General features: G+C 34.6%; 1 protein-coding gene across 14 annotated transcripts in view; it reads right to left on the reverse strand.

Annotated features, from left to right (window-relative positions):
- Positions 1–465: 465 nt before the first annotated feature.
- The window catches only part of LOC129262480 (leucine-rich repeat-containing protein 49-like), a 53,769-nt gene continuing 26,740 nt past the window's right edge, over positions 466–27,494 (reverse strand). For 10 of the 14 annotated variants that reach the window (XM_064099734.1, XM_064099736.1, XM_064099738.1 and 7 more), the window contains 13 exons: positions 21,944–21,997; positions 18,101–18,206; positions 17,259–17,462; positions 16,092–16,302; positions 14,584–14,645; positions 11,469–11,616; positions 10,415–10,498; positions 9,264–9,424; positions 8,626–8,760; positions 6,745–6,949; positions 5,880–6,065; positions 5,288–5,530; positions 466–4,532 (listed from right to left, as the gene is read on the reverse strand). In XM_064099734.1, the coding sequence (XP_063955804.1) occupies positions 4,332–4,532; positions 5,288–5,530; positions 5,880–6,065; positions 6,745–6,949; positions 8,626–8,760; positions 9,264–9,424; positions 10,415–10,498; positions 11,469–11,616; positions 14,584–14,645; positions 16,092–16,302; positions 17,259–17,462; positions 18,101–18,206; positions 21,944–21,997 (2,000 nt within the window). In that variant the 3' untranslated portion in view covers positions 466–4,331. The remainder of the gene's footprint in view (positions 4,533–5,287; positions 5,531–5,879; positions 6,066–6,744; positions 6,950–8,625; positions 8,761–9,263; positions 9,425–10,414; positions 10,499–11,468; positions 11,617–14,583; positions 14,646–16,091; positions 16,303–17,258; positions 17,463–18,100; positions 18,207–21,943; positions 21,998–27,494) is intronic. The other 4 variants (XM_064099740.1, XM_064099739.1, XM_064099746.1 and 1 more) reach the window with 2 other exon arrangements.

Raw genomic sequence — 27,494 nt, forward strand, 5'->3', positions numbered from 1 at the left:
TTATGATGACATTTCAAAAACTTAACCCTAGGTTAAGATTTGATGTTGACGCCGCTTTTGCCAGCGGAAAAGCGGTGCCTTAAGTCTCACTCTGCTATGCAGGCTAGACAAAAATGAACAAACCATTTTTATTTTAATAACAGATTGATTGAAAGGTGCAAAAACTTTGTGCCTTTTTTAAGAAATAAAGTAATCGTGAAAAAGATTAGCTAAATGGTTCTCGATGGAAGTATCAATATAGTATGGTTTTTTATCACGACTCTCCTTTCCACCAAAGATGGGTGTGATGTCAGATACTTTCATCACTCACAGTTATGACTGGAAAAGCATTTATTTTTTAAATCTCCTCTATCTATAAAACTTCACTTTATGCTCCATGGAATTTTTGTGAGGCCCTAGACATAATGGATGAAGTATTTCTAGGGGTAAAACAAATTCACAAATATGACTGACAATACTGCAAAGTTTATGAGACAAAGTCATATTTATTTCATAACATACCTGCATTCTTTGATTTGCAGCTTACAAGAAATAGAAATACAAAAAGCCTTTGGACAGAACAACAGAAATTAAATAAGGAAATGATTTAGAATCTAAACTTGCTTGAAATTGAACATATACCCAGTCGCAGTGATATGTGTTTTCATTGCATGATATACTCTTCCTGATTAAGACCTTAATATAAGAAATAATATAAGGAAAAGCTTTGTCTTAGAGATATTTATGTGGACACAAATGAATAGAAGCACAGACAGATAGGGAGGAGCTTGAAATGGGGGAAACAAGCTTGAGAAGTTGAGAGGGAAGAGAGAGAGAGAAAGATGTCATACAAGGAGAATCATCATCACCATTATTCATGAAAAAGTACCAGAGAATAAACTCTCAACAACAGAAACAAAGAGGTACAGAATAGAAAACTCCATGATAGTTCATATTGCATTCCACTGGAGAAGTGCTGGTACTACATTCTTAAAAAAACAACATCGACCACAGAGAACACCATCGTAGAAATAGGAACCGATGAATACAAATATATGCGTAGATTTGACAGGACGGAATAAGTAACAACTCTAAAATATTGCATACACACTGACACATAGTAGACATTTCAAAACATTTCATACAGAAAATTGACAGTGAACATTATAAATCAAGTACTGCCTACTATAGCAGTATTAAAGTAGAGCACAATGCCCACTTCGGAATACAGAAAGACATCTCAAACGTGAATTATTCAATCCAAAATACTATACATTTTAAAACTATTATTCATGGAAGGAAGATATGCCCTACCAGCATACTGAATAAAATATCAGAACATACTTTATTTAGGGGTACTTGATGTATAAACTGAAAATTTAGAATCGAGGTACATGGAAAAGTTTAAGTCAACTTAAAGATACATTCTTACTTAATAAAGTGGAAAATAATAAATTACATCACATACATATAAATCTATATTTCAACAATATGTACCATGAACTTAATACCATATCTGCAGCAGAGCAAAACTAAGTATGGACAAATATTCATATTCATATACATTTTGATATTTCTATTTTTGATTCAAAATTTTAAATCACATTATATTTGAGCGTTATTCCTATGGATGCATCCAATGAAATCATAATAAAGAGAATTGTCATAATTTCAGTCACAAGAATGTTGATGTACACACGACATATGTACCTGTACACATATAATAATAACATTTTAATAATTATATTGGAATGTTCATCATAAAAAAAATCATTAATTTGATCAGATGATTCAAGGCTTGAAAGCTGAAAGGAGTATTTTCCATCCAAACAATAGCATATTATTCTAATCATTCAAGGAAAAAAAATTAACATTGAAATGCATTCTTCACAGTTGAATTGCGACTGTACTCTCATATACAGACTACACAGCAGTATATAACTATTTTCAAGTTACATGTATAGGCATGTGATAATGATTATTTATTTAGATAGAAATTTGCTTCACTCAAGATTATGAATGGTACATAATTGGAAAGTACTCGTCAAAATAGAGCCAGGATATATCAAAACAAAAACAAAAGATACGAAACAAGAAAATAACTTTCCAAATAATCTCTTTGCTCCATTGACAAAATTTCTTTTCAGATTGAAATAAGTCATATGCTCTGTATAACTGTGATTAGATAACTGCATAATATTCATATCTCAAAATATGATTGCAATTCACTACTTAATCTTTATTGTGCCAGTAACATATTTTTCTTGTACCAGGTTTATTGCAGGGGTACTTACATGTCGTATGCATGAGAGAACATTCTTCTACGCTTGCATTTGGCACAGCTACATCACTGTACAGAGCTACATGTATGGCAGCCTAAGGGTTAATAATAACATAATCATACTTTGCATATTGTTGTTGAATCCAGTAATATCAAACAAATATAGCCATCATACATGTACTGTACATGCCGAATTTGCATATTAACACCTGAAGAACATGGTAGCTACACATCTTATATAACCACAAAACACGGCCAATTTGCATATCAAACATTCTTCTTTTTCACAAAGGGAGCGTTGTATGAAAAGACTTGTCGGACGTTTTATGCGACAAGTCCCGTTTCATCCGATAGTTACCAAAGAAACTATGCTTCTCAAAAGTTGTCAGCCAATGGGAAATTAATGGGAGGCTTTTTCCCCCTTCAAATTACAGGGGCTTTTTTATGGGCTGAGGGGTGGGGCAAGTCAGCCTTAGTCACTTTATATATCTCTCCCACAACTACATCTCACAGGTTACTGACAATATTTGCATAGATTTGTGTTGCTATCTGCTGATTTTTTCTTGAAAATTTTTTCCTTCCATATTTGTTCATCTCTGCTTCCATACCGTATACTCATTGTAGAGGTTTAATTTACCTTTCTGACTTTATATAGCTGTACTACGTTTTACCAAAAAGACATACATCCAAGAAAAAACAAAAAAACTGGGATTCCCATGTACTTTTCTCTTCAAGGGCAAATGAATTATGAAATTTATTTTGTTCATCATAAAGTTCAGTTATTTCTCTTTATGTTGATACCTAATATGAGACAAACTCTTCACACGCATTACTGAGCAATACAGGTTTGAAATTTAATGTAATTAAAGTTAGGTTGCGGAGAAAAATTGGACAAGTCTGGTTTAACGATAGGATGAACATGCTTTATTCGACTAACGGCTCATTAGCATTTCTTTCATATTCTTTGTTAAGTTTGTGTCACTGATCTCTAAAACGAGAGCGGATACAGATTCACATGCAAGTTTCTATGCATATGTTTGATTTTGCCAGCGCCATGAGGCTGAGATGAATGCAAGGAATGCTCCCCAGGGAGTGGAAATTGTGCACTTTTCGTGTGGGATTGAAATGAATCCAATGACCGGGGTAATAATATGCTGTAACGCGCATTGAGCCATTCTGGGAAAAGCGCTCTATAACAATTGGCTATTATCATTATTATTATTATATCGTTTCTGACATGCCTCTATGTTTACCGTTGGTAATCTACCATGCGAGAATGATTTGCTAAGCTTCTGGTGTCAAATTAAAGAAGAAATTCCACCCTTTACCATGATTATCAAATTTATAATAACAACATAATCAAATAATTGAGAAATTTGTCTCTGAAAACGGGTTTCCTTTATTGCAGGACACACTGTACATATATATTAGTAATCTAAAGTTCTGAATCCAGTTTTGACCTCATGGACAGCCATGAAAAGGGTTTGCCAGAATTAGCCGAAACATTTTCCCTGATTTCTACTTGTCCCTTATTCTTGCATCCTCAATCAAACCATACTACGTACTCTCCTCCACTTGCTTCAGGGCCATCCTTGGTCACGTGTGTGACTGAAATTATGACAAATCTTGACTTTAATTAGTTATAAATCTACAAATTTTAGAGATTTATTACTAGTAATTCAAAGGATATAACATAAACAAGTTTAGTCAGCTATCATTTGGAAATATATTTTGCTGTCTCCAATATGCAGGTTCAAGGTCAGAGGTCAAAGAAATAGGTCACTTCACACAGAAGCATGTAACTAATTAAAGTCGAGATTCGTCATAATTTCGGTCACACACGTGACCAAGAATGGCCCTTCCAAGGAATTTATAACTAAATCCTCTTTTGAAAATACTCAAATCACTGTTTGAAATAATCTGTTAGACATAAGTGGAATAGAATAAAATATCCATATTGCCACTTGGAAAAAATTTCCTCTGCTCTCACAGGTTTAAAGTCAAGAACATGCCATACCCTAAAGCCTCTTGTACACTGTAGTCCCATTCATACTTTGTCATGTATTATTGATCAGCTGTTCTTGAATCGCTCCAAGGCCCTATGTTGGTAGGTCTGCAAGTCAGCCATGTCCAGCAAGGCTTTGTGGACCATCCCGATGAAGATCTTGGGCCAAATCCGGGCTAGCGTGGCCACCTTACGGTCAGCATCAATGGCCTCTGAGGTCAGCTGATGGACGTAGGCACTGGCCAGGTCAGTCTTAGATAATCTCTCCTGGGATTTGAAAATAAAAAATTATTATTAAGCAAAAAATCAGAAAAGAAGTTGAAAACAAAGGGCAAATGGTAGATTATCCGCCTCACGCCTGGGAAGTCGGGAGTTCAAGCCCCGGCCACATCTGTCCAAAAGACGTAAGAAGATAGGAGTTGCTGCTACCCTGTCTTGCGTTCAACGATTCAAGGGATAGAGCAACGCCGATCTGGCCCTTCTCAGTGGCTATTGGGCCCACAATCGATTGGGCAAAATGAATTTTCGTGGGATCTCTCCATCTGATTTCTAATTTGAACAATAAAATATGGATTTACATTTACATTTCTAATTTAATCAAAACTGTATATCCGGCCACCCCTATTCCGGACCTTGCTAAAATGATATGTTCTGCTAGGTCTCTTCTTTCTACTTTACTATATAAAAAGATTTTGTGAAATAGTATTATCCTGGCCTATGTAGGTTCACAAGACATGAAGTCAAGTAAATTAGGAAAATTCTGTGTCGCATGAACAAAAAGGTTTAACGATCTCGTAAACTTGCCAGGAATAATCATAATAAAATCTGTATCATTTCTTCATTAAAAAAATTGATCACAAAATCAAAAGATGTCTCTCACCACTAAATTTGTTACTCCTTTCCCTTTCAAATATTATCTTTTCACAATTAGATACTGACATGCTAGTCTACTTGGCCATAATCATTGCATGCATAAGTAGTAATATTGTCAATAATTGTGAAGATAAGAGTAAGATTCTCACCCGGTGGAGACAGTCTAGACCGTCCTCTGAGAAGAATACCAATCCTGCTTTCCCAGCATTCTCAGAGGTGCTGGGCTGCTCGGCCGTCAGCTGACGTCGAGCTTTCAGCTCTAGCTCGTTGAGAGGCTGGGTTAGCCTTCGACGGCTGTCTCCTAGCAACATCTGGAGGCGGGAGTTGGAGAGCTCCTCGGCCGTCAGTTTGGACAGGGTACCAAAGTAGTTCTCAGCACTGTATTGATCAGTCTGTGGTATGGACATAAAATAAGAGATGAATATAGAGAGGGAGAAACCAAGAATGTCATCATCATCATTGTCATCATCGTCATCATTGTCATCACAACCACCATGAATACCATCATCATCATCGTCTATTTCTTCATGATTTTCATTTAGTATCACTTGAACATAAAAGGTGAACAGTTATAACTCATGGCTCTTAATCTTTGGATCACCAGAAATACAACCCAGCTCTGAAACAAAGAATACTCAGAATTTCTTACAGCACAATTTAATCAGTCCTTCACTTTTAGTTTAAATTCAGTGCGCTGTAATAAAAAGCAAAAGCCAAAGATTAAAAGTTCCCATGTCTTACCGGTTGTCCGTTGATCTTCTTGATGTTAAGGTGTGCCAGCCTGAAGAGTAGGTACTGTTTCCAGAGCACATAGTTGGTGATGGGGTTACCTTGTTTGGATATCGTCAGGGATTCTAGTCTTCTCAGGGATGCCAGGGCATTCAGCTGCACAAGATTACTGATATTGCACTCACCAAAATTCACATTCTGAAGAGCGACATAGAAAGAGAGAGAGAGAGGGGGGGGGGAAGAAAACACACATTTTAAAAAGAAAATGAATAATAATTATACTTAGTTACATAGTGCTTAACACTCCTTTATCAGAAGTCTCTAGGCCCTCTACAGTAATGCAGCATAATTATCCTGGTTTTAGCAGAGCGGTTGTTACGTAGCCTATGCTATGTTTCAAGGAATAAATTCCTGCCAGGTACCCATGCACCTCACCTTGAGTGCAGCACAATATGGGAACATTTCTTGCTGAAGACAAACATGTCATGGTTTGAAATCAACCCCATGTCCCTTGGATTGAAAGACAAGAGTCATAACCACTAGACCACAATGCCTCTAAGGAATGTATAGAACCAAAAGAAGTAATTTGACTTATTTGATTTTTAATTAAGTAGTTTTAGTCAATGGGGAGAAGATTTCAAACTTCTATGTGATATTTGAACCTCATTTAATTTTCATTTTTTTGTAGATAGTCAATAACCTCCATTTCAGGTATTATTGACAACAAAATAGGGAAAATATATGGTATACCTCTCATTCTTTTAGAAGCATTTAGTTCTACTTTCAACAAAAATAAGGACCTCAACTACTCTCTTTGATGAGCTACCAGTAAAGTGTCTCCACCCATTAAATGGTAGGTGTATCCTTTAGGACTTACAGAGACATTAGGAAACCTGAGGCGTATCTTCTGCAGGTGCTTTGCAACTTTGTTGAAGTCCACAAACTTGATAGAGACGGTAGTGATAGACCCTGCCGCCTGGACACCCCAGTTCTTATCAAGAGCATCCAGAGATCCAGGGCCATACAGGTGCAGTGTGTCCCCTTCTAACTCTGCTAGGTGGCAGACTTCATCCGGTGTGATGCTGCAATACAAGTGTAAGGTAAAATTAAATACATGAATAACGGGTACTCTGCATAAGCTGAATCTCTTGGGGCATTTTAATCTGTTCAACTATGAAGTAATTTGACTACTACAGCAAATAAAGTCAATTTATCACAAGTCGACTTATGCTGACTCAATTATAACAGATATGAGAAAATGCTAGTTATTACACAATCATTAACATTTTTTTTGCAGCCTAGCAAGTGAAAGCTTAGCATAAATAGGTAAATTTTTGTGATTTGGAAAAAAGAATGCTTTATCATGTCTGGACACCAATCAGATACACCTTTTCAGTAATTTTCATAGATGCTTTGTGATTTCAATACTGATTGATTTGTCATAATACTTTGTGAAGTTTATTTACTTCCTAATTATAATAGTCTTAGTCCTTTTATGATTAAATTTAGAAAAGGTTCGGGAATAAGCCAGATTGCCAATTTGCATTGAAGAATATAGTTGTTCTGATATTGCTATTGAATTGCTAATTTACTGGGATGCCACTAAGAATTGATTAAACAAACCCATGAGAATCATCCAGAATTACCCCTTTCCTCCACACGGAATGTGTTTTATATGGCCAAAAATATTTTTTTTAAGTCTAATTCAGGCTTTTGTCTGAAAAGTGGCATCCCTGGATTTACAGATTACAATTAAGATTTTTTTTTAAATATTACCTTGAATATTATATATGAAATCAAAATAGGCACAGACATAATTATCATGAATTTTTGCTATTTTGCTTCATGTTTATGGAGTGATTTTCAGGACTCTGCATCCAAAGATATAGGACCAGACCCAAATAGGGGACAGCCTGTCATGAAATACAAATAAGATCAATAAGAGCAAATTCCACGCAATGGACATACCATTCCAAACGGTTCCAAAGCACAACTCTTCAAAAATTAGTCTAGAGTATTCAAACATTTCTCAATGGGTTTATCAGACACATTAGTTTATAATTCAGTTGCATACACAATCAATTTGACAAAATATGCCTACAGATTTGGTAAATGCCCCAAAGTGAGTTTATCACTATTCCAATTCATAATAATTTATCACAATAAACTATTACATGCATGTTTTTTTTGTTTTTTTTTGGGGGGTTCCCTTTTTGGGGCAATATAAGATCTAATCTAAGGCATGATATGCACTGAAAGTTTCAGGATATAATCTTAGTTTGTAGCTTTCTCATATCCAATTACTAAATTGGTATAAGTTATGTGCTCCTAAACAGCATATTCTAAAGAAAAAAGAAAACATTTCCAAGAGAGGGCACTAGATAGTTGAACTGAATAGTTGTTGAATTTTCAAAGAGAATCGGCCATCAAAATTACAACTACACTTCTGTAAGTTTGGCATGTCAGATGAAACTCAGACTGTTTGAACGTGATAAATTTTAATCTGTAATGCTCTTTGAAACTGTCTAAAATGATATGGAATTATCCTTAAGATGATGTGTTATGTAAAAGTATTATGTATAAGTATTAAAAGTATTTTGTAAAAAATGTACCTCTGTCGAGACTTTCATAAATCTTTTTAAAACTTTTTTATTTAACTCTTTATGCGCCTTGAGCACTCTACAGAGTGGATTTGGCGCTTTATAAGTCACATTATTATTATTATTTTTTGAATTTCTGAATTTCACTGAAAACTCACTTGGCAAGAAGATCAGGGGTGGGTAGCTTCCTCTGGCGAGAGTCCGAGCGGGTCGAAGGTCGGCTGGAGTCCTGACTTCTTCCTCCGTCTAATAGGTCAACCGGATGACCTCTGTCCGATCCTCCCTCACTTGACCTGAAAGAGAGAAAGATGTGATATTTATTCAGGTTCAAATAAAGCGGGGCCCCGTCACACAAATCAATAATGCATGCATGACAGACTTAGAACAATGGAAAGTGGTGCGACCAAATTTTCATTTGCACGAGCAATAACGATTTTGGGTGAGTTATTCTGGTTTTTAGCTTTATCTATTCGGAAAATAAATTTCATAACTTGAATATCCATCTTTTCCTCTTCCTCGTGCATTACGAATGTTGAGGTTGGCTTCAAATGAATGAGGGGAAGCGTACCTTTTCATTGATGTACATTTCATGAAGCAAATTTATGATGATTATGGCAAAAAAATTACACAGAATTCCGGTTTCCTTTTTTCTGGGACGCACTGTATACTCTTACCAAATTTGAATATTGATTATATCTCTTCATATTACAGGGTTTATAAACTTTACCTTAATCTCCTCTATAATTCTTAACATCAACTATGATAATAGGGCCTTGATGAAAAGGAAGTCCCTTACCCTGGCCGACTATTGTTGGGCGTCGCCAGTCCACTATCCCCTCCCCTCTCTCCTCCTCCATAGAGTGGGGCAGCTTGGAGGCGTGATGTCTTGGCCAACGTGGTACTCATGGATGCTTCCCACTGCCTTGCTGCATTCTTGATGGCTAGCCTTCTCTTCTCCTGTATTTACAAAACCAGATTGTAAAACGTACTCGAATGAAATATGCACTTACACTTTTAAAATTCCTTATTCTACAACATAGTAAATCTATTGAAAATGCCCATCAAATCACAATGAACAGCTGAGAGGTCTTTATCGAACATTGCTGAACCAGAAAAGCTGATCGCCCTAAGATTCAGAGCTGACGCAAAATGGCAAATATGACGTTTGTCCAGAGTCAAGGACGATACTGCTGTTTTGATTCACCGATTTTCGACAAAGACTGCTTTATCATGAAGGGCTTTTGACGATAGATTCTCAACGTCCCAGAAAGCCTCTGCATAGTGGTTGTGAAAACCCCTATTGTCATTGAAACACCTATGGGGCGTTGCAAGAAATTTACGTTAAATCGCAAATCAAGCATAAGTGGCAACATAAAGCATAATGGTATCTTGAAATAAAATTCAGTTGCAAATATACATAAATATCCATTTATTTTTACTTGATTTTGGGGTACTTATGCCTTATTTGAAACTAAACCTAACTTTCTCGTAATGCCCCATCACAATATACAATTTGAAACTGAAAAATAGCCCGCTAAAGCCCAGCGCACACCATACGATTTGTTGCGTTCCGAATTTCAAAGAAATTGTAATCACACTTGATATGAACATTCAAACCAATAAAATCTTAGTAGTCAGAGTTCAGAATAGTGGTAGGACTACTGAGGTCGAAATTCAATTCCAGATCTTAATGACGTCATCTTCATTGGCTACGACTTGAAGCCGATTTGGACTTTCATCCGACCACATGGCTTGCCGCAGAGCAAATTTGAGATTTTACTCAATGTATTATTCCTACCATTATGCCAAACTTCAAATAAAATAACTTTGCTTCTTGGAACTTTCATATTTAATGCAAAATGCGATTTATAAAAAAATTGCGTCGTATCGGATCACATAGTGTGTGCCAGGCTTAATAACAAGCCTCAGAGATTTCAAACTAGATACCTTGAGAACAGCCATTCTGTTCACCTCTCTCTTCTTCTGCTCTTCTTTCTTCACCACAGCCAGTGCAACCTTCCTCTCATCCTCCTAACATATTTAAAAATAAAAAAATATATAAAAAGAGGTGCGATGAATGGGCAAGACGAGGAGATGTTTGACAAAGGAATTTTAAATGAAAATATAATAATAATAACATTTATATAGCGCGTATTACATTGTGTCTCTAAGCACTTTACATGTACATACTATTATCCCAATCACCAGAACTTGCACTTTCTCCACTCCCTGGGGAACATTCCAACAAGAGTTCCAAGACTCCAATGCTAGGCATACTACATTGGTTTTCGCATCCTACTGGGTACACATTTAACACCTGAGTGGAGAGAAATATTACCATGCGCAATGTCCACAGTTGCATTTCAATTCAAGTTCACAATGTTGAGACACTGCATAAGCCAAATTTTGATCAGACATACTAAAGTATTGAGTTAAACTTTGAATGATGAGCAACTTATAACAACAATACGATCATCACTCTTGAGGCCCGTTTCATAAAGGTTTGTCATAATAACAAATGCACAATTTCTATAACAAATTTACTATCAGTCAATCAGATTGAAGGATTTCAGTAGCTTTTAACTGTTATTGCAAATTTGTTATTATAACAAAATTTATGAAATGGACCCCCCTGTAGTATAATTTATCACATAGTGGTACACAGCTTTCGTATGTACAAAATCAATCTTGATTTGCTCCTATAATTGGCCACAAATTTTAAATTTCTAATAATTTTTCATACTTACAAAATTAAGTATGGATAAAACATGAGTCAGACTGAATGATAAAATAAAACTCCTAACAAAAGTTGCCAGTTTGCATTTTTAAATAGTAACTTGTTGTTTCTATCACATTGCCATTTTGGAGTGTGCCATGATTAGTGCAAGTTCAATTTTCATACTCTGAAAAAATAAAGTATGGATATAACATGCATCAGAATGCACGATAGAAGCAATATTCTATAAAAAAAGCTGAATGATAATGATAATTTCAAACTCACTGATATTTTCTTCATATCCAGTTGTTTCAGATAACCCATGCTACGGATGATGATAGATTTGTAGGAGGATTCCTGGCAGAATGGGTTACCATCTAAAGATACTTCAGTCAGAGAGGTGGAGTCAGCCAGACAAGAGATATCATCCCAACTATACACATGGTTGTAAGTAAAGAAAAAAAGAGAGATACATAGAGAGAGAGGGATGCAAGAAAAGAGACAGAAAGACAGAGAGCAAGGAAGGAGAAGATGAGAGCAAGGCAGAAAATGTGAGATAAATTCTGAAAGAATAACACTAATAAGTTATCTAGCTGAATTCATAAAGCCGTTGTCGAGGGACCATGCAGTTCCAGAAGCCAACAGGTATTTTACAGGCAATTGTTCTTCACAGCAGGATAGTGAATCTATTTAAGGGTTGACAAAAGTATGTACGTTTAAACACATTTTACAAATGAAGCATAATAGCGGAATTGATGAGGGCATATGCTGAGGCATTTCCCGAGGAGGGATGATGGGCATATCAATGAGGGGTCGGCCAAAGAATATCCTCCAGAAGCCAGGTAGAGGAGAGTAAGAGGGTTTGAGGATAGAGGATGCAATGAATCATGCGAAGAGGAGGGAGGGATGGGGTAAGTGTGATTGCCGCAAGTGTGAGGTGAATCAAACCATTCCCGTTCATGGGGGAAGAAGCAAGATTCAAAACGTTAGACTACATCTTCTTCTATCATTGGTAGCACTTTAAATAAACATTGTCTATTCTGACCAATGTCATGTTATGTCATGCAATCTATGAAAGTAAGAATTCAAATGAGCTTTCGAGTCAAACTTTCTCTTTGTGAAGCATCAGTAGGGTTGGCGCGTTTTAAACGGTGTGTTTTAAAACATGTTTTAAAACGCGTTTTAAAACACCCGTTTTTTTTACAAAAAAAACGCGTTTTAAAACACCTCATAGACTTGTGTGTTATAAATATGCATGGATGTGATTCTACATGAATTTATTTTTTTTACTTTTATTTCTTAATTGGTTTATTATTTTCTTCTAACTAAATATCTTTCTCAACACTACTCTTTTTCTCCTCTCTCTTTCCCCCCTTATTCTCCCTTTCTCCATTGCTTTGTCATGTTCCTTTCCTCCTGTTCAATTGTGCACATCAATCTATATTTAAGAATATTCTCATTTTAACAAACATCTGAGTGTTGTGCTCACTTTTAGACAGGGAAAGAAACACTATTTAAAATGAGCTCAAATATGTAATAGTAGTACTTGAATGAAATGGAAGTGTTGCACAAACATAATAATATTTTGCAAATAGACTGTATATCTGACATTGTAACCTTGAGGTACACACAAAATTAGGTGAAACTTTGCGCTTCGTAAAGATGAAGAAAAGTAATTTAATTCAGTATAAGATAATCAGCTAGCAAACCTTTTTTTCCTCCCTGAACATGTGTGGAACTACCATTGTTTTAACATTTTTTGGTTTAGTCAAGTTGGTCATTATTATCAAATCTGTACAAATTGAAATATTGTATTGTTCAAACAATTAAAAAAAAAATAGTGAGGGGCATTATCAACTCTCTCATTTGCACATCACTGAGTTGTAATAAATGTTTTTGTGAAAAATAAGCGAAATTTTAAAATGTTATAACTTTCTTATTTTACATCCGATTTTGATGAAATTTTCAGCATTATGCTTGTTTAAATTTTTTCTACTGATTCAAATCAAACATTTTTCTGGGGTGGACTTGACCTTTAACCCTAACACTCCCAGGGGACCGTAATGGCCCCCTTAAAAATTTCTATGATAAATCCATAAGCACAACAGGGCCACGCCATATGACTATTTTTTTGGATACATGCATGGATATGTGGTTATGATATTACCATGGAGCTATCAACACATTAATAGCTCAATGATATTACAAGTGCATGACAGACCAGAATTGCTCAATTTCGTGATTTCATGTATAAAGCCAATGCAAATTTTTCGCCAACATTTTTATCTGTATCAATATTTGTACTTTTTGTTAATGATTGGAAAATTATTGCCAATAATTTCCATTAAAAAACCGATTAAAAAAACACAAAAGTAACCACAAAACTGTAGATAAGAAATATGTAAAAAAAACAGTTAAAACAAACATTAAAAAAACAATTTGATCAGAATTCCTCAAATAAAGAAATAAGCAGTTCAAGGGCCTAATATTTATTATCTACAAAACTGTAGATAAGAAATATGTAAAAAAATACAGTTAAAACAAACATTAAAAAAACAATTTGATCAGAATTCCTCAATCAAAGAAATAAGCAGTTCAAGGGCCTAATATTTATAGATTTAAACCCAATTTTGTATTTCATGCACTTATGGGTACCCGGTAGAATGTAAAAGTCATTGTAGCTTGTCCAATACTGTGTGCGCCTCACTGGCGACTGACTTGAATACTACCCAGGGAGTGGAGGATGTGCATACATTGTGTGCGGGAATTACTGATTGAATCCGATGATTGTGGTAATAATAAATCTTTAAAGCGCTTAGACATGTCGTTCCAATGTATTAAGCGCGATATAAAAGCGGACTTTTATCATTATTATTACTTAAAATTTGTATAATTGATTCAAATGAAATAAAGCATATTGAGTAAATGAAATTAAGCATTGAAAGCCTATAGTCTATAGATTATGTCATTTTCTGACATTGTGCAAATTCTTCTCACCCCCTAGATTGACAAGACTCAAAAAACCCTGAGACTACATCATATGTATGAGGAATAAACTTATGAAATGTCAACTTACTTTTTCGGCATTCAATTTCCTTGATTTTGTTATTTGGGGGAAAATATGAACTTATCTGTTGGAAATTCAGTAAAAAAAATGGTAGTCATCTCTTACTAATACTCCAAAAATGTATTTAAAACATCAAGAGCTTAAATCATACTGTATTAAATGTACAATTTAATTGATTTACAGAAAATTACATCGTTCGTTGGGAAAAAAACGTTTTAAAACGATTTAAAACGTTTTAAAACAATAAAAAGCGTTTTATTCGTTTTTTTTAATAAAAAACGTTTTTTATTACAACCCTGAGCATCACAGAGATCAACTTCATCCTGTACTTACTTTGTTATGAGATTGAAACTTAGAAACAGCCTTTGCAAGCTTGGTAATGTGTCAACATCAGTCTATGAAGAGAGAAAAACAAATTATCATTATCAAACAAAAGTATCAGAAAAAAATATGCAGCGTTATTGAAAACAATTGTACTTACTTATGTAGCACTTTTCACTTAATTTACCAGAATTCTCTAATCACTCTACAATAGTTCAACATAATTACCCTTAACAGAGCATCAGACTTAGGCACTTTTGTGTTTCAAGGAATAAATTTGCATCAGGTTCTGAGGTATGATGTGGTACAACAATATCCTGATTGGATATCCGAAAGATCCATCAAAATATTACATCCTCAAATATGAAGCCCATTGCATGTTTTGGAATCGGTTTTATATTAAAAGAAGTGCGCAGATAGTTTACTTTGATCGGGCATCCAATAAAAAGAGAAATTCATGTAAAATCTCAAAATTGATCATGTAAGGCACATTTTTTTTCTTTCATATCCTCCACAACTTTACCATTCATTCATACACATTCACATTTCTAGTAATGAATTGGAATAGTGATAAATGCATTTGGAGGATTTACCAATGTTAAAGACAGACTTTAAAGTTGGTTCCCCTAGTACATTGATAATAATAACAACAACAGCAACAACAATAATAATATGCAACATTTACAAAGCACTTAATACAATGTTTCTAAGCACTGCATACTGTTACCCCGGCTTTCGCACAGCTATCCATATAGTAAACCTGGGTGAAGAGTGGCAAATGTAGATAAACGCCTTGCCAAAGGACACAAGTACCAGGGTGGAGCTCGAACCCCTGACCTTACGTTTCAAAGTTCGGAGACTTATCTACTCAGCCACAACACCTCTACACTAAAGGGGTACTCTGGGCTGAAAATATTCATATCTATATAAATCGAGTAAAATTCACATCGCAAAATGCTGAAATTTTTCATAAAAATCTGATAACAAATATCAAAGTTATTGAATTTGAAAGTTTAGCAATATTTGTGAAAAGAATTATATGCATGTCATCATGAATTATCATTAGGTGGGCTAATGATGCCACATCCCCACTTTCTTTTTTCTTATGTTATTACATGAAATCATAATTGTTTCATTATTTCATACATGTGTGAATGATACGTCTCCCTTATAATGAATTAAGTTGCAGCAATGAATATCCAATGCACTAAATCAGTTGTCAATCCAACTTTTTATTCATTAAAGGAAACAAATTGAATAAACCTAATTTCAAATAATAAAAGAAAAAGTGGGGATATGACATCAATTTGCTCATTGAATATTCATGAAGACAAGCCTAGAACTGTTTCACCGGAATAATGCAAAACCTTAAAATGTCATAACTTTTTTATTTTCTTATCCGATTTTGATGAAATTTTCAGGGTTTTGTTTGTCTGATTTTTCTTGATCTGTTCAAATCATATTATCTTCAGCCTGGACTACCCCTTTAAACCAATTTTCAAAGTGCATGCTAGACTCACCACGGTGGAGATCTTGTTCCGCCTCAGGTTGAGTTCCGTCAGGGAGTCCATTCCACAGAGTCCCTCCACGTGGGTGATCTCGTTCCCAGCAAGGTTGAGGACCCGGAGCTCCTGCAGGTGATCCAGGTTCTCCACCTTGCTGATGCGGTTGCCATGGAGATCAAGAACATCCAGCTTGACCAGGTTGGTCAGTCGCTCGATCTTCTGGATTCTGTGAGGAAGTTCAGATGGAAAGAGCTGTTGAACATTTGGAAGATTTTGGTATCAGGCAAAAAATAATAATTTCGGGCTACTTTTTCGCAACTTACTGCCTAATATGCAACATTGGATAAGCTTCAACATTGCAACAAATTGGGATTTTCCAGGGCTTCCTTTTTTGTAGTTTCCGGGGCTCTTTCCAGCATTTCGGGGGCGAAATCGCCCCGTGTATTTTTTCCCCTGCTTGGTATAAGCCAGCGTCCTTGACACTCAAAGGAAGGCTCAATCCCCTTTGCAAAACTGGGATGGTTCCATGTGCGGTCAATGGCTGACAGTGACGTTAGAGGGTAATTATGATAAGGAGTGGGGGTCGGATTGAAAACACGGCCAATTCGTTCAGAGTAACCCAAGTCCAGCAGGTGGCTGCAAACCTCTGATAGCTGAGAAGGCAACCACCAAGGAGCAGGTTGGTTCAGTAGGTTGAAAAGAGTCTACTTATCAACCCAAAGATTGCAACTTCAGTTCCCACCCAGATGGATAACAGCCACCCACATTCAGTATCAACATGTTCCTTCTCTGTTTCATTAGAACTAAACTATTTCACAGTGAAATCAATATTCTGTTCCTTGAGATCCCCGGATAGAGAAAAAATCACACCATTTACACATTAGAAACCCACTTCCAATTTGGTTGAGTTAGGAGTTGATAAACTGACTAATGAAGAGTTCTATTACATGTAATTGTATGTTTTGTCAGCAAATACTTAATTCTGCGTCCTGTCATACAAACAATCAAATCTAAGATGAATATCAAGTTGCAAGTCGAAAGCAAATCAAGTATTAAAGATTTTATTATAAATGATGAATAAGATTGATTGCATCTCTTGTATTTCAGGGTACTGGAATTGAATGAGAAAATAAAATATTTTGTGGGGGATTTTTAATGATCCATTTATCAAAACACACTTACTTGTTCTTGCCAAGCATAAGAACCCTCAGAGACCTCATGGTGTCCAACCCCGAGATGGTCTCTATCCTGTTGTCGTAGAGGTCAAGGAAGATGAGTCTTCTGAGTGATGCTAGGTGTTCTATCCTCCTGATGCCATTGTGCTGAAAGTTGAGTAATCTCAGGTGATCTTCTCCCTCAAGGATGGGGCACTGTGTCAGTTTCCTCCTGTATGTGGAAAAGGCAATATTGCAAATTCAAGCATTTGACATACCCCTTCTGGCTAAGTGATGCCACTGGCATAAGGTCCATTGACATCATAATTATGGCTCCTCTCTATTTGACACCCATAGAATACAGGATCACCTGTAGCAAGGGTGATCCACCAAACACCATCTCAAGTCTTCACTCTCTTTATTTGCCTAACAACTATCAAGTACACTTACCCTATCAGGGTTTAGACCCCTCTTCTTAAGTCCTGTAGACCACAGGATAATGGGTAGCAAGGGTGATCCATCAACACCTTCACTCAACAACCAGTCTGTACCCAGGCATCAGGTACATGTACACTAACCTGACTAAGTTGGGTCCAGTCCCCCCTCTTCTTGAGTCCTGTAGACCACACGATCACCAGTGCATTAGTGATCCATCAACACCTTGACCTTCTCACATCTTAACTCTCTTTTTTCACTCAACAACCATCAAGTACACTCACCTGTCTAAGTTGAGTCTGTCAGGGTTTAGACTCCTCTCTTCTCGAGTCCTCTAGACCACAGGGAGTCATGTAGACCATAGGATCACCAGGTAGCATCAGTGATCCATCAACACCTTCTCACATTAACCTAATAACCATCAAGTACACTTACCTGTCTAAGTTGAGTCTGTCAGGGTTTAGACTCCTCTCTTCTTGAGTTCTGTAGACTACAGGAACGCCAGGCAGAGAGGGAGATTCAGAGAACAGCACCCTGTCACCTACAAAGAAGACAATGATTCAACCAAACATCTTTATTATTTGAACTTTGCGTTGGATTGAGTGACGAACGTTCTGATTGTAATATTGAGGAAATAAACATTCTAAAAAAATGCTGGTGAATATAAATCGTTGCATTTAATGCTTCTGAAAAGGCTGATAGAATAATTAAGTATAAATTTCACAAGAAGTATATATCTGAATAGCTGCCCCTCTTTAGACTAGAACCTTATTTCTTAAAAAAATTTAGTATTTCTTATTCATCCCCAAACAACAAAAACTATTCAATCGAATGACTTTACACAACAATATGAATTCTCATCTTCGTTTTCAGATAGGATTTTTCAATTTTTTTGTTTTGTTAAAATAGACATTATGATTCATTCGTTTAGACAATTGTGATTTTGCAGCTGTATATCATGTGCAATGCAGAAGGCCAACAAATTTGTTAGAATGTAATTTTAAGACATGGATGTAATTTGTGGGAGATGAATAATGATCCTTATTTTCTGTTCCCTGTTCATCTTTATAAATCAATCAAGATATAAATCAGGTGAGAACCAAATGAAAAATTACTTGTTATAACATGTAGTACAGATATTTAATCTTCTTACATTCATATGAATTAACAAAATTAACACATCAATCTTTAGAGTTAAAACTGCCTAACACCGTAGAAATATTACTCCTAATATTCAACTTGAGTCACAGCAGAATACACTTACAATTACAAAGCACTTTTGTCATGAAACAACAAAAATATATGTAGCTGATAGCACTCTTTGATTAACTCTAAAATTTTGAATGCAGGAAACAGAAATGGCCCATTGAAACTTCATGTATATATGTTCTATGTTGTTAGTGAATCACAGAACATTTGCTATATCTGGAATACATTAATTTATGTTTTTCATGTATACTTACCATTACATGAACCTACAACAACAACAATTACTTATGACATAATAATCTTACTCAATAAAATACCAGTTACATTTATGAACATGTAAATAAATTCAATATAATTTATCAGGTACAGGGGTTACAAGATACATACATCATCATGAATTTTATACAAATAATGAAAAAAAAGTTCAAGCATACCGTAATATATTTGTATACAACATTGTGTTCACATACGTGTATGTAGTGAAATGATGCATGCTAATTTTATAGATGGTTCCAATTGAAATACTTGAATTGTTACCATGCAATGGAAAACTAAGGGAAAAAATCTTCCTCAAAATTTTGTTCACTTTTAATGTACAGTGTACGAAGACAAGGCCAAAAGAAAAGAATAATTTTTAATTTTCTACATGTATCTGTTTGAGAAAATTGATTTAAAAAAAAAAAAAAAAAATGTAAATACTATATTATCTGCATTCCAAAATTTGTTTCTTTTTTTAAAAATAAAATGCTATCAAGAAGAAAGGAAAGTGAGCTCATAGACTCGGTGGAAATATAAAGGAGCTGAATACAGAAACAGCCAATAGGAAAGAGTATTTCATGCCGAATTTGATAGATAATCACATGCAAAGATTCAATGCAATCTATGAGTTAATAAATCAATTTGAAATAAAGTAGATACATGTACATTTTGAGGCAAAATGAAATACAAAAAATGCATGTACATGTACATGTCTATACAAAGCAGGCAATACATATAAATGAAGCAAGCATGCAAAGATAACATGGCAATGGGTTGATATATACATGTACATGGATGTATAATATTTTGATGCTATGAAGTTGATTGATATGCAATAATGAATGATAGTAGCTAGACAAGCAGCATCGCATTAATCTTAATTTAGACTCTCTACAGGTGTTGAAACACAATTTTGGCCAGTATAGAGAAAGAACATCCTGTATTCACTCATGAATACTTTTATCTTTCAATAATTTCCATTTAAGAGAATGCTAGCTTGTACATTAGTAACTGCATTCTGTATGAAAGATTTGCTATGATACACATTTTGTTTAGATGGAAAACATTACTTTTCTCCTTTTTCTCTTCGACAAGGGGTAGTTTGAAATGAAAAAAAAAATCTGCATTAAAAATTCCTATGGTAAAGTTATTTGAGTAATTTGATTATTATTGAACATTATTTTTACCCCATTGTCACCAGTACTGTACCTGACACATACAACATTTACAGAACTTTTAATATTTTTGGCAAATGCAATACAAAATAATTACATCTCAAGATAATGTTGTTATTTTCTTCCCCAGAATTTCAACAAATGATAAATATATGTTGAGATACTACTCCATGTATGTACAAGTACTGTATGATCAGGGCCCCGTCTTGCAAAGAGTTAAAATCGATCTGATCAATCTATCTCTATGGAAATCCATCAGTGTCAGTGTTTTTCTACGGAATGCAAAGAGAAACGCAGTGAATTTTCAAGAAAACAATGAATGCATGAATATACATCATAGCTAAAAAATATTTTGAACAAACATGCATAATAGATGTTGACATTGCTGGCCATCCATAGTTACGATTGATTGGATCAATCGTCTCTTTGACGGGGCCCAGATATAAGCTGAATAATAAATGTACGTGTGTACATCATGGAATATAAAACATACAGTGTACACTTGAACAGTATATTTAAAATAAAGAATACATCTCAGAGTAAGCAGAAGAAAAGAAAGTGAATTTATAAAGCACATCATACATGCATATGAATGGTACAGAAATGATTGTAGAATAAGTTTAGGGTGCTACAGCAGAGCTTTTATTATTTATTAATTATTTTATTATTACTTCTTTTATCATTATTTATACTTTTAATTCATATTTACTTATTAATTTATTTTATATATATTCATATATTTATTTATTTATTTATTTATCTATGTATTTATTTGTTTATTTATTCATTCATTTATACTTTTATCTATTTATTTATTTTCTAAATTTTTTTCTATTTATTCCCATTCACTTAGTTGATCTTTTTTTGGGGGGAGGCGGAGCTGATTGAAATTTTATTCAAAAAACTTATTCAATGATATTACTATTTTGCATACATTACAACACTTCTTATTTTCTCACTTTTAATTCAATGTTAATATTGTATTCAAGTATTTCTATAGGATTGAAGGGGGGAAGTCCCAAATACAAATGTCTTCATGACGGAAGGACAATCTTCCGAGATTTCAAGGCAACCATACATGTGATACTAAATTTAATTGAACATCCTATCTCCTTTTCAATTCAATATACTTATAATTTTGATTGGAAGCCATCATGGCATACTAATTGTTTTTTGATAAATAACATGTACATGTAGACCCTATCATAAGTCTTCTGAAATGTATTCCTTTCCAACCCCGATCAAGACATAAAAATCTATTGTTTTCTATTAAAGAGATTTCCAGGGCCGTCGTGGAACAATTTTGAAAGTGGGAGAGGGGGGGGGGGGCTGAACCAAACGTGTTGGGGGTGTCTGACCATGCAAAAAATCTCAATCAGAGGGTCATTTTTACGTTTTTGTATTTTTGGAAAAAGTGGGGGGGGGGGGTGAAGCCCATCCAGCTGAAGTGAAATCAGAGAAACTGCCCCTGATTTTACTGATAATTCTATATAACTATTTTTTCTCAATAATTTCTGTAGCACCCCGACAATAAAAACATTCTCTATAATGCTGTACAATATATGAATGCAAGCAAAGAAAAGAAATAATACATACATGTATATAGATAGGAAAAGATTTCTATTTTTACCAGTACCTGAGTTGAAAGTGCGGAAAGCACATGTAGGCTGTGTTGAGGGAGAGCCCAAGTCTGTAATGTGGAGATGCGGCAACGGGGTCAGGTCAAACGTCAAATTGGCAACGATTGTTTGCAAAAACTGCATGCACACTATTTCTAATAAAGCTAGGGTACACTACGTGTAGTGTAAATTGCAGAAAAAGGATGCACTTCATAATAGACACCTTGTTTGTGTGTGCAAGAAATCTATGTCTACTTTGAAAGTTGCTGAAAGCAAGGCTACAGAATGCGAGGGAATAATATAATGTGTGTGACCTGTGTGCATTGATGATGAAATATGATTAAAAGGTTTTGAAAATCTGACACTTACATGTATATCTGAAGAGATCTGAAGAGATTTTTTTTTTTTTTTTTTTTTTTTTTGGGGGGGTGGAAATATTAGGCCCTTTGACGTGGCCATTTTCAGTCCTTCAATCCATGCAGCCCAACTCCAAACCAAATTTTGTATACAGTGTGTATCAAAAAAAAGTTTACACTTACAAAAAATCCTGTAAAATTATACATTTGTAATATCCTGAAGATTTTTCCACATTTTAACATTGGTACAGATCCATTTAAGCAAATGACGATATAACTGTCGAAAAATATTTCCGCTTGAGTGAGCACCACTTACTTTTGAAAAGTTAGTGAAAAATGATTTGCGCAGAACTTTGAAATAGTTATGTGAATAAAAGTAGACCTTAATCATGAAGAACACGTGGAATTTAGCTAGTAAAATTGATTTGAAGATATCTTTTACCTTTTTTAACTTGTTTCCTTGCCCAAAACACGTCAAAGAGTGCATTGCACCCCACACCACTCCCCAACACCAAGGCCATCGTGATGATATTTGCTTTACACTGAGCTGTGATTAACATGAAATGGCCTAGGCTTGATTTTCATTATGTTACTCATTGTCAAGCTTGGAAAAAGTGTGGAGAAACAAGTATTGAATGAAAAATGAAATGTAAACCCACTTTAAATGATAAAAACTTAGTGAAAATATGCTAGAGATGTCTGATATAAACTTTTGTTCAGATTTAGTTATGTCCTCAGATCCAGCTGGCACTAAAAGGTTAAATGTTGTGCTTACTAAGTGTTGAAATTTCAATTTGGGTGGCAAAATTGTTACAAAATGCTTGAATGTATCCGTTTTATTTCAATTGACTAAAAGTTCAAGAGAAATGTATGAGAAATGTTTCGCAGAGTAAGTTTGATTTCGTCCTTTCCCCTTGACACAGGGTGAAAACGAGCATTTCTGCGCAAACAGATTTCTGCGAGCTTTACAAAAATGGACAGTGCTCACTCAAGCGTAACATTCCGTCAAAACTTTTACTTTCATTGGATAGAAGAGACCCAAACCCAAGATTATATGTGAGAAAAATACCAACATGTTGTATATTTTTTAATTCCCAGGGCTTTTTCAAAGTGTAAACTTTTTTTGATACGTACTGTAGAACCAAGATTACCTTTTGCAACTTACTTTTCACATTGCATGGAGTGGGGAATGGGGAGGGGATTGTACAGCATCCCCATCTGAATACATTTTTTTAAACAGGGGATGGGGGCATTAGGTTTCAAGTAAAAAGTGAACAATAGCAGGAAAACATCAAATTTATGGATTGACAAAGACTGAAATTCCTGTGTGTTATCAATGGCCCTATGAGTATCAGTCTATACAATGAATAATTTCATCCTGCATCTTTATAATTTATCAATTCATCTACATGTACATGTATAAAAAAATAAATGGTGCTTTAAAATTCTGCCTCAAATCTTAGAACTATTTAATAAAAACTTGGTAGAATTTGAAAAGGAAGAGCAAAGTGCATTCAGGTAAACAAGTGTCTAGATCTATGTGTATGTGTCTATCTGTTGAATGCTGTGCAAAAGAACATCAGCCTTCATTTGAACTACTAGTACATGTATGTGTATATCATAAGCATGATTCCACATGACATGTTCTGCACAAGTACATATTCTGCACATAATGTGGAAGATGAGGTTGGTGTTCTTTCAATTTTGAGTGCATGCAAGTAAGAATCATTACATTTTACTATGTTTAAATCAAGTCTAAATCTCATTGAAATGACACATCCAAAAATCTATAATTTGTGCATGCAATAAAGCACATCATGTGAAACATTAAAAATAGATTCAGCTTTTAAAAAGTTATTTTCTAGAAGTACTAGTATACACATCCTCATCATATTTACAAGTATCATCTGTATACTTCCAAATCAAATTCAAATGACACACCAAAATGAAAATCTAAAACCTGTGCATGCTACAAGAAGCACATCATGTGAAACATTATGGTATAAAGTTGAACTATGAAAAAGTTAAAGTGTATTCACAAAGTGCCTCAACAGTAATAAACAGCTGATCATGTAATTGTAAAATCAGAATCTTGCACGAAATGAAACATTTTTAAAATAAAAAGTTATCCATGCTACAAACAATTTAATTTTATGAAACATACTATCATACATTAATACAGCAAGAGCATGATTTTTATGGAGAATTCAAATTGGCCACTGAAAAAAATATAAACGTTTCATACTTGTGAGAAATGGAACAATGATTCTGATTTCACAATATAAAGTACACACCACATTGAACTATAAATCTAATGGTCATAAACTTTTCATAGCAATAACATTTAGAGAGAAAAAAAACAGGAGCATATAGACAATATGGATAAGGGGTGTTTCATAAAGAGTTCAGCTTGGCCAAGGATTTGAGAGTCCTTAGTTGACTGTAGAGTCAAACTTTAATTCATAGACTGTAGTTGTGAACAATAACCAAATTGGTAGGGGCATGAAATATGTGTATTATTTGGCAGTTACACAAGTCCAAGTCAATCCTTTGTGAAACACTCCTCGATTAATCCTACACGTAAACTGAATGATTATTTTATATTTACTTTCCTTATGAGTTTTGAATGATAATTTCATCTTGTTATTTTAGAGATAAGAAATACACTATGTTGAAAGAATGGCACTGAATTTTTCAAAGGTTAAGAGGAAGTAACATTGTATGGAAAATTTAAGGAATCAAATTAAATGAACATTTTTTTTTTGAAAATATACTGCTTGTAATTTCCACATCAGTTGTAATATACAAAACTGCTTGGTGGTGCTAAATATGGAGATAGCAAGCAAGATAAGTGAATGAAGCTTGGAATTATATAAAAATTTGTAAAGTGATAGTTTTAGATAAGATTTCTATATAATATTCATTTTCATCCTGTTTAATATTTCATTTTAATTTAATTTCATTTCATTTTAATATTTCATATATATTTCATTGTGCAAAAAAAATTAAAACATTATTTCCATAAAGGCATTATTCTTTTTGTCCAACAGACTATCTAGACATAACATTTTTCTCCAACAAGATCTTCATTTCATTCTCTGAGATTTGATAGTGACTGAAAATCTTGCTCATATTAGTCTGCACAGATATTTTGTTTCTTTAACATGACTCCTATTAAAGAGATACAAATTACATGTTTTAGCTGCAAGTCCAAGCAAGATATTACATGTAGATTATTCTTAGAAATTACCAGAAGTCAGTGCTATAGCCGCAAGGCCATGAAATATATGAAACATCAAATGAGGTGATATTTCATAGATTATTTATCTACAATACTTTCGTTCTAGTCAATAATACTTTACCAAGATTCTTTCCCAAAAGATAGAGACCATGCAATCTGGCTATACATGTATACCGTGAGTTAAAAAAAAACTTGTCACCTAAAAAATCCCCAAATTTAAGGAGAAAATATTTCATTAACACATAATTATTATAGATGGCCTAAAAGAGTATCTTCTCCTAAATAATTTGATACTATATTTACATGGTATGTGTTAACGCTTGGATAATCAGGAGGTATCTATTTTTACTGTAATGTAAAGTTTGATTTGCTCCAAAGTAAGGCATGGCTGCAATGAATGGATCCAGATGCCAACGATGTCATAATCCTACATGAGTATAGATTTGCAAACCCCTTTTTATGAAATTAATTCACTAATCATCCAAGAATGAAGACTTACCACATAAGTATAGTATCAAACTATTTGGGAGAAGATACTCTTTCAGGCCATATATAATAATCATGTGTTTATGAAATATTTTTCTTTAAATTGGGTATTTGTGAGGTGTCAAGTTTTTTTGTTCTTTTTTACTCACAAGGTAGAGAGTGGAAATCACACTCAGAGCCTTTTTCTTTCTAATCCTCCCATTCCTAGACAAACTGGGGGATCAGACAAGCCTATGTGGACATCTCCACATGGCATAGCAGCTACATGTATTAGGACAATAGACCTGACTTTTGATACACTACTGTACGATTACTAAAACTGTTTAAAATTTGTTTATCATTAATTTTGACCCATGTTATATCGATATTTCATTTTTTCATGGAATGAAAACTGAATTTAAGCTATTCATTGCACACTCCTAATTGGCAATATGATGGAAACAACAAAGTCACTCTTTAAAAATGCAAATTGGCAACTTTCATTAGGATTTTGCTTTTATTATTCAATCTGACTCATGGTACATCAATATTTAATTTTTTCAAAGTATGAAGATGAATAGAAAATTATTGTTGCCAATTTGATCTGTGCACCTTTCTATGGGTTGAAAGGGTCTTACTTGGACTTGCCAATATACAAACAAGTGGAATGCCTCTGGCCGTCTCACCTGCATCACGCGATTCAATATAGCAGCAGTGCTGATTTTGAAAACTACTATAACTCGCACAAGATGTTCAGTGATACTTGGTTAAGTTTATTTCCACGTTTTATGAACTAGACCAATACACTTATAGAGATATGATGGCAATTCAACAAATACCCCCAACGTGGCCAAAGTTCTTTGACCTTACATGACCTTTGACCTTGATCATGTGACCTGAAACTCGCACAGGATGTTCAGTGATACTTGATTACTATTATGTTTAAGTTTTATGAACTAGACCAACACACTTTCAAATTTATGGCTGTAATTCAACAAATACCCCAATTTGGCCAAAGTTCATTGACCCTAAATGACCTTTGACCTTGATCATGTGACCTGAAACTTGCACAGGATGTTCAGTAATACTTGATTACTATTATGTCCAATTTTCATGAATCAGATCCATAAACTTTCAAAGTTATGATGGTAATTCAACAGATACCCCCAATTCGGCCAAAGTTCATTGACCCTAAATGACCTTTGACCTTGGTCATGTGACGTGAAACTCATGCAGGATGTTCAGTGATACTTGATTAACCTTATGTATAAGTTTCATGAACTAGGTCCATATATTTTCTAAGTTATGATGACATTTCAAAAACTTAACCTTAGGTTAAGATTTTGATGTTGATTCCCCCAACATGGTCTAAGTTCATTGACCCTAAATGACCTTTGACCTTGGTCATGTGACATGAAACTCAGGCAGGATGTTCAGTAATACTTGATTAACCTTATGGCCAAGTTTCATGAACTAGGTCCATATACTTTCTAAGTTATGCTGTCA

This window comes from Lytechinus pictus, chromosome 5 (genome assembly GCF_037042905.1).
Source record: "Lytechinus pictus isolate F3 Inbred chromosome 5, Lp3.0, whole genome shotgun sequence".
Lineage (NCBI taxonomy): Eukaryota > Metazoa > Echinodermata > Echinoidea > Temnopleuroida > Toxopneustidae > Lytechinus > Lytechinus pictus.